Source organism: Rattus norvegicus, chromosome X (assembly GCF_021556685.1).
Source record: "Rattus norvegicus strain SHRSP/BbbUtx chromosome X, alternate assembly SHRSP_T2T, whole genome shotgun sequence".
Classification (NCBI taxonomy): domain Eukaryota; kingdom Metazoa; phylum Chordata; class Mammalia; order Rodentia; family Muridae; genus Rattus; species Rattus norvegicus.
In genome coordinates, this window is record NC_141554.1 from 69,043,024 (window position 1) to 69,055,068 (window position 12,045).

The 12,045-nt window shown below is 41.0% G+C and overlaps 1 protein-coding gene across 1 annotated transcript in view; it reads left to right on the plus strand.

The window, feature by feature from the left end:
* Msn (moesin) overlaps window positions 1-10,733 on the plus strand; it is a 67,853-nt gene extending 57,120 nt beyond the window's left edge. Inside the window, exons 6-13 of the mRNA NM_030863.2 lie at window positions 353-499; window positions 2,378-2,474; window positions 4,610-4,773; window positions 7,540-7,670; window positions 8,021-8,181; window positions 9,148-9,240; window positions 9,601-9,825; window positions 10,305-10,733. Of these exons, the coding sequence (NP_110490.2) occupies window positions 353-499; window positions 2,378-2,474; window positions 4,610-4,773; window positions 7,540-7,670; window positions 8,021-8,181; window positions 9,148-9,240; window positions 9,601-9,825; window positions 10,305-10,469 (1,183 nt within the window). The 3' untranslated portion in view covers window positions 10,470-10,733. The remainder of the gene's footprint in view (window positions 1-352; window positions 500-2,377; window positions 2,475-4,609; window positions 4,774-7,539; window positions 7,671-8,020; window positions 8,182-9,147; window positions 9,241-9,600; window positions 9,826-10,304) is intronic.
* Window positions 10,734-12,045: the final 1,312 nt, after the last annotated feature.

The following is a 12,045-nucleotide window of genomic DNA, read 5'->3' on the forward strand; positions in this document are numbered from 1 at the left end:
AACTTTCTAAATACTGTAAAAGCATTTTATAACTGTCTAGTTGAGAAACAAATCTCATTTTTAAGAGGATGTCATAATGCAGAGGAGGGAGAATATAGTTTCTGTAACAGCTAATATTCCAAAAACCAACAAGGGACAGACTGTTCTTGTTCTTTAGATTCCTGTCAGCAGTTTTTGTTTAACAGAAAGAGTGTTTCCTTGTTACTAATCACTTGCTTAAGTTTTGTCCATTCCCCAATCCTGCTACCAAGGCCATTGTCGGAAACAGAGCAAGCTGGCTTTCTGTGTTGCTGGGTCTGCTATGGAAGCTCTATTGTGTGACAATACCCCTCTCCTCTTCTGTATCATTTAGGGAGGATGCTGTCCTGGAATATCTCAAGATTGCTCAGGACCTGGAGATGTATGGTGTGAACTATTTCAGCATCAAGAACAAGAAAGGCTCAGAGCTGTGGCTGGGTGTGGATGCCTTGGGTCTCAACATCTATGAGCAGAATGACAGGTATGCCCCAGACTTCTCTCAGCTATTTGGATCACTCTTAAACATAGGTGTCATCCCTTACCACAGAGCAGTCTGTACCACTTGAGTCCTAGCTCAGTTATTTTTCTACCTAATAAGTCTAACCAATATGATAGCCAAGGCCTTCCTTCACCTTATATTGACTAGAGTTGTACTATCTATTGTGATAGTCACTAGCTATATATGACTATTGAACATCTGAAATGTCATTACAACTGAAATCTGTCATAAACCTAACCTGCATACCATACTTTAAAGAACTATTGTGTGAAAAAGAAGTCTGTTGATCATCTTTCTGTACCAGTGACAGAATACCTGGGAGAAATCACATTGAAGGAGGAAAGATAGATTTTGGCTTGTACTTTCAGAGTTTTCAATCTGCATTTACTTAATGTAGTTACATCAGGCCTGGATTGAGGTAGAATTTCATGGTGGAGAGCATGTAGTTGCTCACTTCCTGGCGTCTGGGAAATAGGAAAAAGGAAGGGAGTGGAATCCCAATGTCTTTCTTGAGGGCGTGTCCCCAATAATCTACTTCCTCCCACCAGTCCCTGCTCATAAAGTTCTGCCACCACTAATAACACCATTATCTGGGCACCTAGCCTTCGACAAATGGCCTTTTGGGAGACATTTAATATCTAAAACATGCTGGGTGGTACATGTCTGTTATAGCACTCAGGAGGGTCAGGCAACAAGAATCAGGAATTCAAGGTCAGCTTTAGCTTTCTAGTAAATTCATGGATGTCTTAGTTTGGAGTTACCATTGCTCAGATGAAACACCATAACGAAAAAGCAACTAGGGAAGGAAAGGGTTTATTTTACTCACACTTTCATATTTATCATTGAAAGCAGTGATGGCAGGAACTCTAGTATGACAGGAACCCACAGGCAGGAGCTGAGGCAAAGGCCACGAAGGAGTACTGTTTAGACTTGCTTCGAATGGCTTGCTCAGACCACTTTCTTATAAAATCCAACACCACCAGCCCAGGGATGGTGCTACCTATAAAGGGGTGGGCCCTCCATTCATCATTAATTAAAATAATGCCCTATAGCCTGATCTTATAGAGTCTTTTTTTTTTCAGTTGAGTTTCTGTCCTTTCAGATGACTGTAGGTTATCTCAAGATGACATATAACTAGCCAGCACAATGGCTATCCTGGGCCATGTGAGACCTTGTCCAATTCCCTTTCCAGGCAAATATAATTCAAACCACAGTGATGTAAAATACATGTATAATATTTTTAAAATATTGACTTATGCTCAAATGATAGTATTAGTATTTATTTATTGAGTTAGTTAAACCTTCACAATTAGGTCATTATTTTTCCTTTTTACCCATTTTCAAATAGCTACTAAAATTTATAAATGTGACCCTAATAATTTTTGGAGAGTGTTGATCTATATCTTGTTAGGGTTCATAAAGTCCCGGTACCATGTTATGATTAAGTGGCTTTAGGCCTATAAGCCTTGCTATAATATTGTATTACTTGCTTATTTTACCCCTTGGTCTGTCTGCTCTTGGTAAGGATGAAATCATTAGATTGTTGTCCTGTTAACTACCTGACTCTTAGGGCTCATTATTTATCTTTCCAAGGTTAATAATTTTGTAGAGAAAGTTTTCAGTTAAATAGGACCACAGATGCTCTGGGAGGTTCTTATAAGTTAATTGCATCAACCCAAAAAGGAACAAAACAACCGGCAATAAGTGCTAACAGGAGCTAAGTTGACAATAGGTGTTTCTCCTCAGGGAACATGTTTGTGTTGGGATAGAATGGGGCGGGTGGTGGCGAGGGCAAGCCACTAAGTCTGTTTCCTTCTTGCTTTGCCTTTGTCATGATGTTGTTGGCCTCTGTTTCTACAGATTGACTCCTAAGATTGGCTTCCCTTGGAGTGAAATCAGGAACATCTCTTTCAATGATAAGAAATTTGTCATCAAGCCTATTGACAAAAAGGCCCCGGTGAGTGACTTCTCCTTCTGACTACATGTGGCAGTTTTTTTTTCCTCCAAGGTTTAGGTAATATTAAGAGTAAACATGTCATTGGATTTATCTGTCTCTCCATTTTCTGTTGTGTGCAACATGTACACATGAACAGGAAGCACAAATGGAAAGTAAAATCTAAGAGGAAGTCGGTGCTGAGAAACAGACGGCCAGGTGATATCCTGTTCTTGGTGCCACTCTAGTACCAAACTCCCTCTGGGGGGGAGGAAGGCAAGCTACAGGCAGTCCTAAGTGCCTGCTTTATTCCTTGCCTCATCTTTCTAAGCCTCCAGAGTGTACTCTTTGTGTACACTTATGGTTAATTGTGGAAAAATGTTCAGAGCCAGGAGTTCAAACTCAAAGATGACATTACAAATTTAGCTTTTAAAAGTTTTAATAAAAAGAAGAACATTCACTCTTTATGTATTTCTTTACCCATAAGTTTTTAAGACAAGGTTTCAATCTAGCCCAGTCTGGCCTTAATTTAAAGTGACCTTTCTGGCTTTGGCTTCTGAGTCCTGGGATGATGTGCACGTATTTCTATATCCTCTCAATTTTGCCTTTTACTATATTTAGTTTATTAATTTATATAGTATATGATAATAATAATTAGAGATAATGAATTTGGGGAAAAACAAGGAAATTGGAGTGATGTATTAGTGCTCATGTATTAGTTCTGAATAAAATAAATAAAAAGCCAGCAGAGATTAAAGGCTTTTAAACAAATAATAATCAAGATAATCGAAGTTTAGGAAATTGAGATATTTGTGTACTTAGCAGCCTGGTTTTTCATAACTAGATCTCACTTATCAGAGATTACAGAGATGGTTTGGAGTCCTATGGTGTACCTGTTGATTAGAATATCAATTTATCTCATAGAAGAGGCCCTTCGAGAGTCAGTAATTAGATCTCTGTGTAGAGAGACATGGCATTGTATGTCCCCTTAAGAGTTCATCCAGTTGGGCCAGTCACCTGGCTAAGGGAGTGAGTGCGTCTATGAAAAGTGAATCCACATTAAGCCATGATATATGAGTAGGAATAACTGTCTCTTTAATGAGATGGTGTTCTTGTTCTTCCCAAACTTTCTCCTCCATAGCTTACTCCCTATGAGCTGCCATAGGGTTCTGTTCATCTTACTGTATCCTGACATAGAAAAACAACTTTTCCCTTTCCTTCTCTTCTGTAGTTTTGTTTTGATTGCTGACTAGAACCTATGTATACTTTCTATGGTGCTTTTGGCTTTTACACTTTCTGTAAAGATCTCCCTGCCATGTGGTTACTTTTGCACCATATGGCTGACTTCCATACTTACTTAACTCAAAGGCCACAGCCTCTTAAGCTTCAACCTGTGAATTAATAATAATTTTATTTTGAAACCTAAAACAAAATACTATTGCAGAAAAAGTTATCTCCAAGAAAATATTTTAGGGTGTTTTTTTTTTCTTTTTTTCGGAGCTGGGGACCGAACCCAGGGCCTTGTGCTTGCTAGGCAAACGCTCTACCACTGAGCTAAATCCCCAACCCCTAGGGTGTTTTTTTTTTTAAGATTTATTTTTCCATTTTCTTTTCTTTTTCTTTTTTTGGTGGAGGGAGTAAAAGCAGGTATGCAGGTATCCCTGGTGCACATGTGGAGGTCAGAGGAGAGCTTGCTACATAGATTTATTTTTCTTTCACTGGGTTGTTATTTGGGGGTCAGACTCTTATTGTTAAGCCGATGGCTTTACGTTCTGAGCCATCTTGCTGGCTCCAGGGTGCTTTTCATGAGCGGAATTGGAAAGAACTGTGGTTTGGTGCAAAGAGCACTGGTGTCAAAGATAAGACATGGGTTCTAGTCTTGAGTCTACCACTACTCTGATACCTGACCCCAGAAAGTAATTTCCTTACTCTGGTAATTAGTACTCCCACTGGAATGCAAATGGATTGAATTATATCACCTTTCCAATACTTTTGGACTTTGTTTTATAGAAAGTTTTCCTCAAAATTTTATTTTATAAAATGTATTATTATTTGTATGTGTGTGTGTGTGGGTGTGGGTGGGCATGCATGTGTGTGCTCGAGGGCACATGTCAGCCATTCTCTTAGCCCTAAAAATTCAACTTCTGTTTTCCCTTCAGGACTTTGTGTTCTATGCTCCTCGGCTTCGGATTAACAAAAGGATCTTGGCCCTGTGCATGGGGAATCATGAGCTGTACATGCGTCGGCGTAAGCCTGACACCATTGAGGTGCAGCAGATGAAGGCCCAGGCTCGAGAAGAGAAGCACCAGAAGCAGATGGAGCGGTAGGTGCTATAGTGCTAGAATTAGGACTAATGCAGTGGTAAGGATGCTTCTACAGGTTCCTAGTTTGCTTAGGGTGTGGACTCAGCCCAGGACAAGGGACTTGTGAATTAGAAGGGAGGGCACCCATAGATTCAGTCTGAGCACAGACATTGTTGCTTCTTAGAAACAGGCGTCAGACATCTTGGATTTCAGAGGTTACAAGAGGGAGGAGCCTTTCATAGTTTCCCATTGTCTGTGACTCTCGTGCCATTGCTGTGCCGTGTACATTATGGGTTACTGTTAGTGAACTGACAAGTAGAATGGTAGTAGCTGAAGAGGCTGTGCACAGCTGTACTAGGATTGAGCAGAAACAGCACGGACCCTCAGAATTTCTGCCATAATGCCCTTAGTGCATTCAGTGTAATCTGAGGGTTACAAGAAAGATAGAAACCGAGATCCTGATCTCAGACTTCCTGGTTAGTATCTTAGGATGCCAGGATGTTGTTTATCTAAAGAAGATAGGCAAATGGTCAATAATATGAAAATATCCTAAATCATTACAGAAATGCAGAAGAAAATCATAATCAGTTACCATGTTATGCTTATTAGTTGGGATATAAGGAATAAAATTGAAATATAAGTACTGATAATGTTCAGAAAAATATTAGGAATTCATGTCTATTACTGGTTGAGAGTATACAGTGGTAGAAACTAGTTCCCCAAAAAGTTAAAACACAGAATTACTACATAATCTTGAAATCCCAGTCCTAGGTAAAACAACCCTCAAAATTAAAAATGGGTGTGCAGAAACTTGCATGTACACCCATGTTCACAGTGGCATTATATGGACACTTAAAGAGTTAAAAATAACCTAGTATATACCAAGAGGTATATAGATAAATTATAAGTATACACAATAGAGTGTATCTTTTAAAAATATTTTGGTTTTAGTTGTTAGGGGTGTGTGAGTGGTTGTGCGGGTGGTGTGTGCATGCTTGTGTGCTTGAATGTACGTACATGAATGAGCACATTCTTGGAGTACACGTGCATGCAGAGAGGCCAGAAGAGGTTATCAGATACCCTGAAGCTGGGGTTAAAGGTGGCTGTGAGCCACTGGATATGGGGGCTTGGAACCAAACTCCGATCATCTTCAAAACCAGCAATTGCTTTTAAACAGTAGTCTATCTCTCCATCCCCCAGAATATATCTTAATATGGTTTGTTATTATAATAAGTGACATAATGCTGAGTAATTAAAAAAATGAAGAGGGTACTTTTACTCATGTTTTTGGATGCCAAGAAATCCCAGATAGGACGGCCACACCTATCAAGAGTGCCATATTGTATTGTAACACAGCAGTGGGCATATAGCAGGAACTAGGGAAAATAGCAAATGAGAGTTTGGGAGACATGATAGAGTTAATTGTGACAATCTCTTCTCATAAGAGCAAAACCATCTTGTGAAACTTAACCCACCTCGTCAGCATCCGATTTGAAAGTGGCTACCCCAATCATCTCCAACTCATGCCCATCTAATAAAAGTCTCATTGCCTCTCATTACCTTTACCCTAGGGACGAGGCCTCTAAAACATGAACTTATGTAGGAGACAGACCATAGCAGAACAGTTTTCATCCATCCATGCTGCAATGGGATCTACTGTAAAACATTATGCTTAGTAAAAAAAAGTGGTGGATGACAAGTTAAATATTGTATATTCTATTTATATGATATAATCTCCAAATGAAATAAATAAATATATATTTATATTTATTTATATTAAATATTTATATTTATTTATGCACCAGTATGTATTGGTGGCTGTCAGGTTATAGGAGAAGTGAAATGTGGAGAAACTGCTGAATGGTGTGGGGTGTTACTCTGCTATGATGAACATATTTTATAACTAGAAAACGGTGATAGTTGCCTGCTATTGGAGATATACTAAGTGCAGTTGAATTACTTTTGCAATGATTGATTTAGTATTATTTGAATTTAACCTCAGTAAATAACTTTTTGATGATCCCAGGTGATTCTTATGGACAGAATAGTTTGAAGAACACTACTTTAGCATGGGTACTCTGTCAATAAAGAGTTTGGAATGTTGGAAAGTTTCTAAGGTAGGAATCAGGAAATGACTTCATGCATGATAATTTAGAAGCTAAGGATAGTTCTTACAAGTTAAGGCTACCTAGGCTTAAATAGTGTCTTAATGTAAACAAAAACAAAATGATCATATTTTTTCTAACATTGAACCTGGTTCTAATACATATAGACACACACACACACACACACACACACACACACACACACACACACACACACAATTAGTAAAGTCTTCAAAACACAAAGAATGCTTCCTTGAATAGGTAGTGATGTCAGAAAAAGCAAATATTTATTCTAGATCTTCAATAAAATCTGGGAAAAGGGAACCTAGAGCTAGGGTTGAAGGCAGGCAAGGTAGCCTTAGCAAATATTCGAAGCACAAAACCAAAACTTAACTGCTATAAAGCTACAAGTTAGTAAATCATTTACATACGGAAGGTGGACAACAAGAACAAAGCCATCTAGCTGGTTACTTGCAGCACCAGCATTCCCATTTCAACCTCACGTGTTCAAAGTAAATGGACTGAGCATGGAAAGCATTGTGGAATTGTGGTGTGATGACTAGACTACAGGGGGAAGTGAGTGCGGGGAGGCTGCAGCCTAACAGACTCATTCCCCAGAACTCCTTAAGAGTCTACGCAGCCTTGCTGTCCTGTTACATCCTCCGTCCCTCTCTTCCCTAGTGCTCTACTGGAAAATGAGAAGAAGAAGCGTGAGCTGGCTGAAAAAGAGAAGGAGAAGATTGAACGGGAGAAGGAAGAGCTGATGGAGAAGCTGAAGCAGATTGAGGAGCAGACCAAGAAGGCTCAGCAAGGTGAGGTTCGAATTCACCGTGCGAGTTGAGTTTCCCCAGAACCTCCCCCATTCTTTTTCCTAAGCTGAAGAGCAAGACTACATAGTCTAGATATGTCACAGAATAGATAAATTGGTTAAGAAAAATCCTTAGGGGGTTGGGGATTTAGCTCAGTGGTAGAGCGCTTGCCTAGGAAGCGCAAGGCCCTGGGTTCGGTCCCCAGCTCCGAAAAAAAGAAAAAAGAAAAAAAAAAAAAGAAAACTCCTTAGAACCCTTGCCTACTGCACCATGAAGTGGAAAATTCCCAGGAGGTAAGTTAGTGTGCCATCTTCATCTCTGAGCCCTTCATCGGTTTCCTCTTTTTCTACCAGAACTGGAAGAACAGACCCGCAGGGCCCTAGAACTTGAGCAGGAACGGAAGCGTGCCCAGAGTGAGGCTGAAAAGCTGGCCAAGGAGCGTCAAGAAGCTGAAGAAGCCAAGGAGGCCCTGCTGCAGGCTTCTCGGGACCAGAAGAAGACTCAGGAACAGCTGGTAAAGTTGCATCCTAGGCTGGATTGTGTGCATGCATTGTTCTTGTTTGCCTCCCCTTTGCCTGTATACCCGAGTCTTTCTGGTTTGCTTGCATCCCAAAGTTGTCTAATAGTACATTCCAAAGCAAGTTAGGCATCACTGGTATGGCCCACAGTCTTATAGGCCTTGACTTTCATTTACTTTTTTGAACCTGTAACCTAAGAAAGGAAAAGAGAAAGTACCTACTGGTGTTTCTTTAGCATCATTTCCTCTTTCCTTGTTTTCTGCTGTTTCTTTCTTTTTTTAGTAGCCTTATGGAATTAAGCCCCATACAGAATAATGTGACCAGATGAGCAAATTGGCAATCATGGAGGCCTAGAGGCTTGTCAAAGTTCACAGCTGTGTTTCATGAAGGTTTACAAACATTTCTATCTCCATGGAAAAGATTCCCTCCCTGAAATCATGTGTTAAACTAGGGATCTATGACTTGAAAATGAAGAATTTATGGCTTAAAATAGTCCCTTCCCTTGTAGTATTGGTGTGCTGATGTCATGAGAAATTTGCCCACCAGATGAGGGTGTACAGAAACTTTTCCACATTGCATAGGTTCCTTATGACATTAGTATTTATTTGTTCTGTTAGCCGTCTTGGTGGAGCACTAGGATAGCAGTGAAGGGTTTGCTACTTCAAGCAGTGACTTCCAAGCTTTGCTGAGGTCACACTGCATGCATATTTGGCAACATTAAGAGGGGAAGAAGGAAAGAAGAGGAACAGAGATGACCAATTGTCTATCTTAAGGAGGCCTGTCGTATATAGGAGGGGAACTTGATCTGTGAAGAAGTAGAGGGTAGAGTCATTTAGTTAAAAGTCATTAGGTCAACAAGAAATGGAGCGGCCTACTAGTTCATCAGAGGAACTGGGGTTACAGGCATCTGGACCCTGAAAACACAAAGGTCAAGCTCTCACAGGCTTCTAATGTGCTTATAGGCTTCAGAAATGGCAGAGCTGACAGCACGGATCTCCCAGTTGGAAATGGCTCGAAAGAAGAAGGAGAGTGAGGCTGAGGAATGGCAGCAAAAGGTAAGAAAAAGAATCCGGAGCACAGTGCTGTGGGAGAGACTATGCTATATGCGTGTATTCCACTTCCGTTCCTTTCTTAGATTTAGCCTTCTCACTCTTTAGACACAAACCATTTTTTTACAGGCAGTATGGGAGGAAGTGCTCAAAACTTTCTCAGATACTTTCAAATCTCCCACTACCCATGGGAAGTTGATAAAATCACTCCTATTTTACAATAAAAAAAACCTCGAGATCAGGCCAATCAAGCTATTTGTCCTAACTGGTATCTACCTCTTACTAGATGTGCCTTTCAAGGTATGATTGCTTTGCCACAAGATACCAGATCTGACTGCCGGTCCTTCTCTTTCTGTCACTGGACAGGCCCAGATGGTCCAGGAAGACTTGGAGAAGACTCGCGCTGAGCTGAAGACAGCCATGAGTACCCCTCATGTGGCAGAGCCTGCTGAGAATGAACATGATGAGCAGGATGAGAATGGAGCCGAGGCCAGTGCTGAGCTGCGGGCTGATGCTATGGCCAAGGACCGCAGTGAGGAAGAACGTACCACTGAGGCAGAGAAGAATGAGCGTGTGCAGAAGCATCTTAAGGTAAGCAGGCGGGGTCAACAACAGTCCAGGAGACTGTGTAATGACTTACTAGCCTATGACCTTCACTACAGTAGGGGAAACATGCTGTAGCGTTTGCCAGTGCTAAATAAGAGTCTGGGACTGTAGAAACTTGAAGGGAAGACATTTGCACTTACTAATCATACCCTAGAGGATCTCATTTAGCTTTTTCCTACTTCCTATTACTCTCCTCTCTTATATTCAGAAAATATCCAGTTAACCAAACTACACCTCGAATATTTGGAATATTATTTTGATAGACTCTCAAGGATGACCATCATGAATTTGTCCTATACTGTATTTATGTGGTGCATGTTCACATGCGAGCATGTTGTATGGCTTGTATGGCTTATATGGCTAGGAAAGAGAAGAAAAATAAAAATGAAGAAAAATCTGCTCAAAGAAGCAGAATTAAAAAGATAGGAAGCCACTGACCCCTGACTCATTTTGCATCTTCACAGGCCCTTACTTCAGAGCTGGCCAATGCCCGAGATGAGTCCAAGAAGACTACCAATGACATGATCCATGCTGAGAACATGCGACTGGGACGAGACAAATACAAGACCCTGCGCCAGATCCGGCAGGGCAATACCAAACAGCGCATTGATGAATTTGAGTCCATGTAGTGGGCGGCAGCCGTTAGGGACCCCTCCTCCTTCTTCCTTGTCCCCCACACTCCTATAGTTTTGCCTAACTAACACTGTGCTGGAGCCACTAACTAGAAAAGCCTTGGAGCCATACCAAACATTCAGTATAGCCATGGGACCAAATTTAGTTTCCCTATTCATATCCTTGGGCAAACAAATGGCCCACTGTGGTGCCAATGGAACCTCCTCTTCCTTCTTTGTCACACTCATTCAACATAGCTCTCTAGAATAGACCATTTCCCCAGCTCAGAGGCTCATTCCCTTTTGGTTTGACAAGTAGCCCCTCCTATATACACTTGCTCTTGTCCTCTGGGACTCAAGTGTGAAGTAGGTGAGCTCCCACCCCTTGCCTTTTTCTTTCCAGTCCTGTGATTTGCAAGGGTGGGGTATTGTGTGGTTTAGGGACAGAAGTAGGGCCTTGGCTTTATCATTTAGTATGTCAGCTGACTTATGATTTGGCCTCTCAATGTCTATCCCTTTAGGCTTTCTAATGATGGGAGGGTAAAAGAGATGTTTAGTCATTCTTATTTCTTCTACCTCCCATGTTGTACCTATTACAAATTCAGTCCCAGTGGACTTTGTCTCTGTGTTTAGGGACTTAGTTTCTAATCAAGGAGGGATGAAGGGATAAAGGAAACAGTGCATTCAAGAGATTCACTAACAACCTAAAAAGCTTCTGCCCCAGTGCATCATGGGAGCCTTTCTTCTCTTGAGTGAGATCTATGGTCAGGGCTACTCCTGCCCATGTTAGTGCAGGTTCTTGGGTCCTTCTCTAAATCTGTCCCTACCCTCTCCAGATCCCTTCCAGCTATGACAGAGAGGATGAGTACCCTCCAACTTAGCCAGTCACATCTAAACTTGTTGCCACAAAGGAAGAAACAATTAAACCTGACTTTAGTATTTTCCCTGCCAGGACTTCTAAACTACTTACCCTGGAGATAATTGGACCACTGTTCCTCCTTCATAGCTACACAATATGATGATGAGTAAGAATAGCCCTTGCCACCCAGCAGTCAGTTCTTCCTCATCTTACCCAGTGCAGAGTGGTGAGTGGGCCCTGCTTCCGACAAATCTCTAACCCAGGTCTCATCACTCATGCTGCCCCTTGCAGATGCACACAGAAAGCTGCTGGGTATTCTGGCCTTGTCCCTTCACAGCCCCACGCCCTTTTCTTCACTTAGGAGCAGCTGCTCCCTCTTTGTGTCACATGTGTGCTCTTTTAATTTTTACCAGTATTATATATTCTAGTGATACCTAACAATATTGGTCTCTACTTTTTTGCTAATGCACTGTTAGAGATATTAGTCTTGGGACAGGATCATTTTAGCTTCATTATTTTTTACTACCCTCACCCCACATCTGAGAAGAATATACTATATTAAAAATGATATTTTGCCAAAAACATTATGTAAGAAGATTTCAGTATTAGTGATTTACCTGTTACTATAGGTCATACAATCCACTTAAAATGTACTTAGTATTTGGTTTTATTGTTCCTGTCTGCCTTTTCCCCAGGGTTTAGTTCCCAAAAGGCTATCTTGTTCCTCCATGCAGT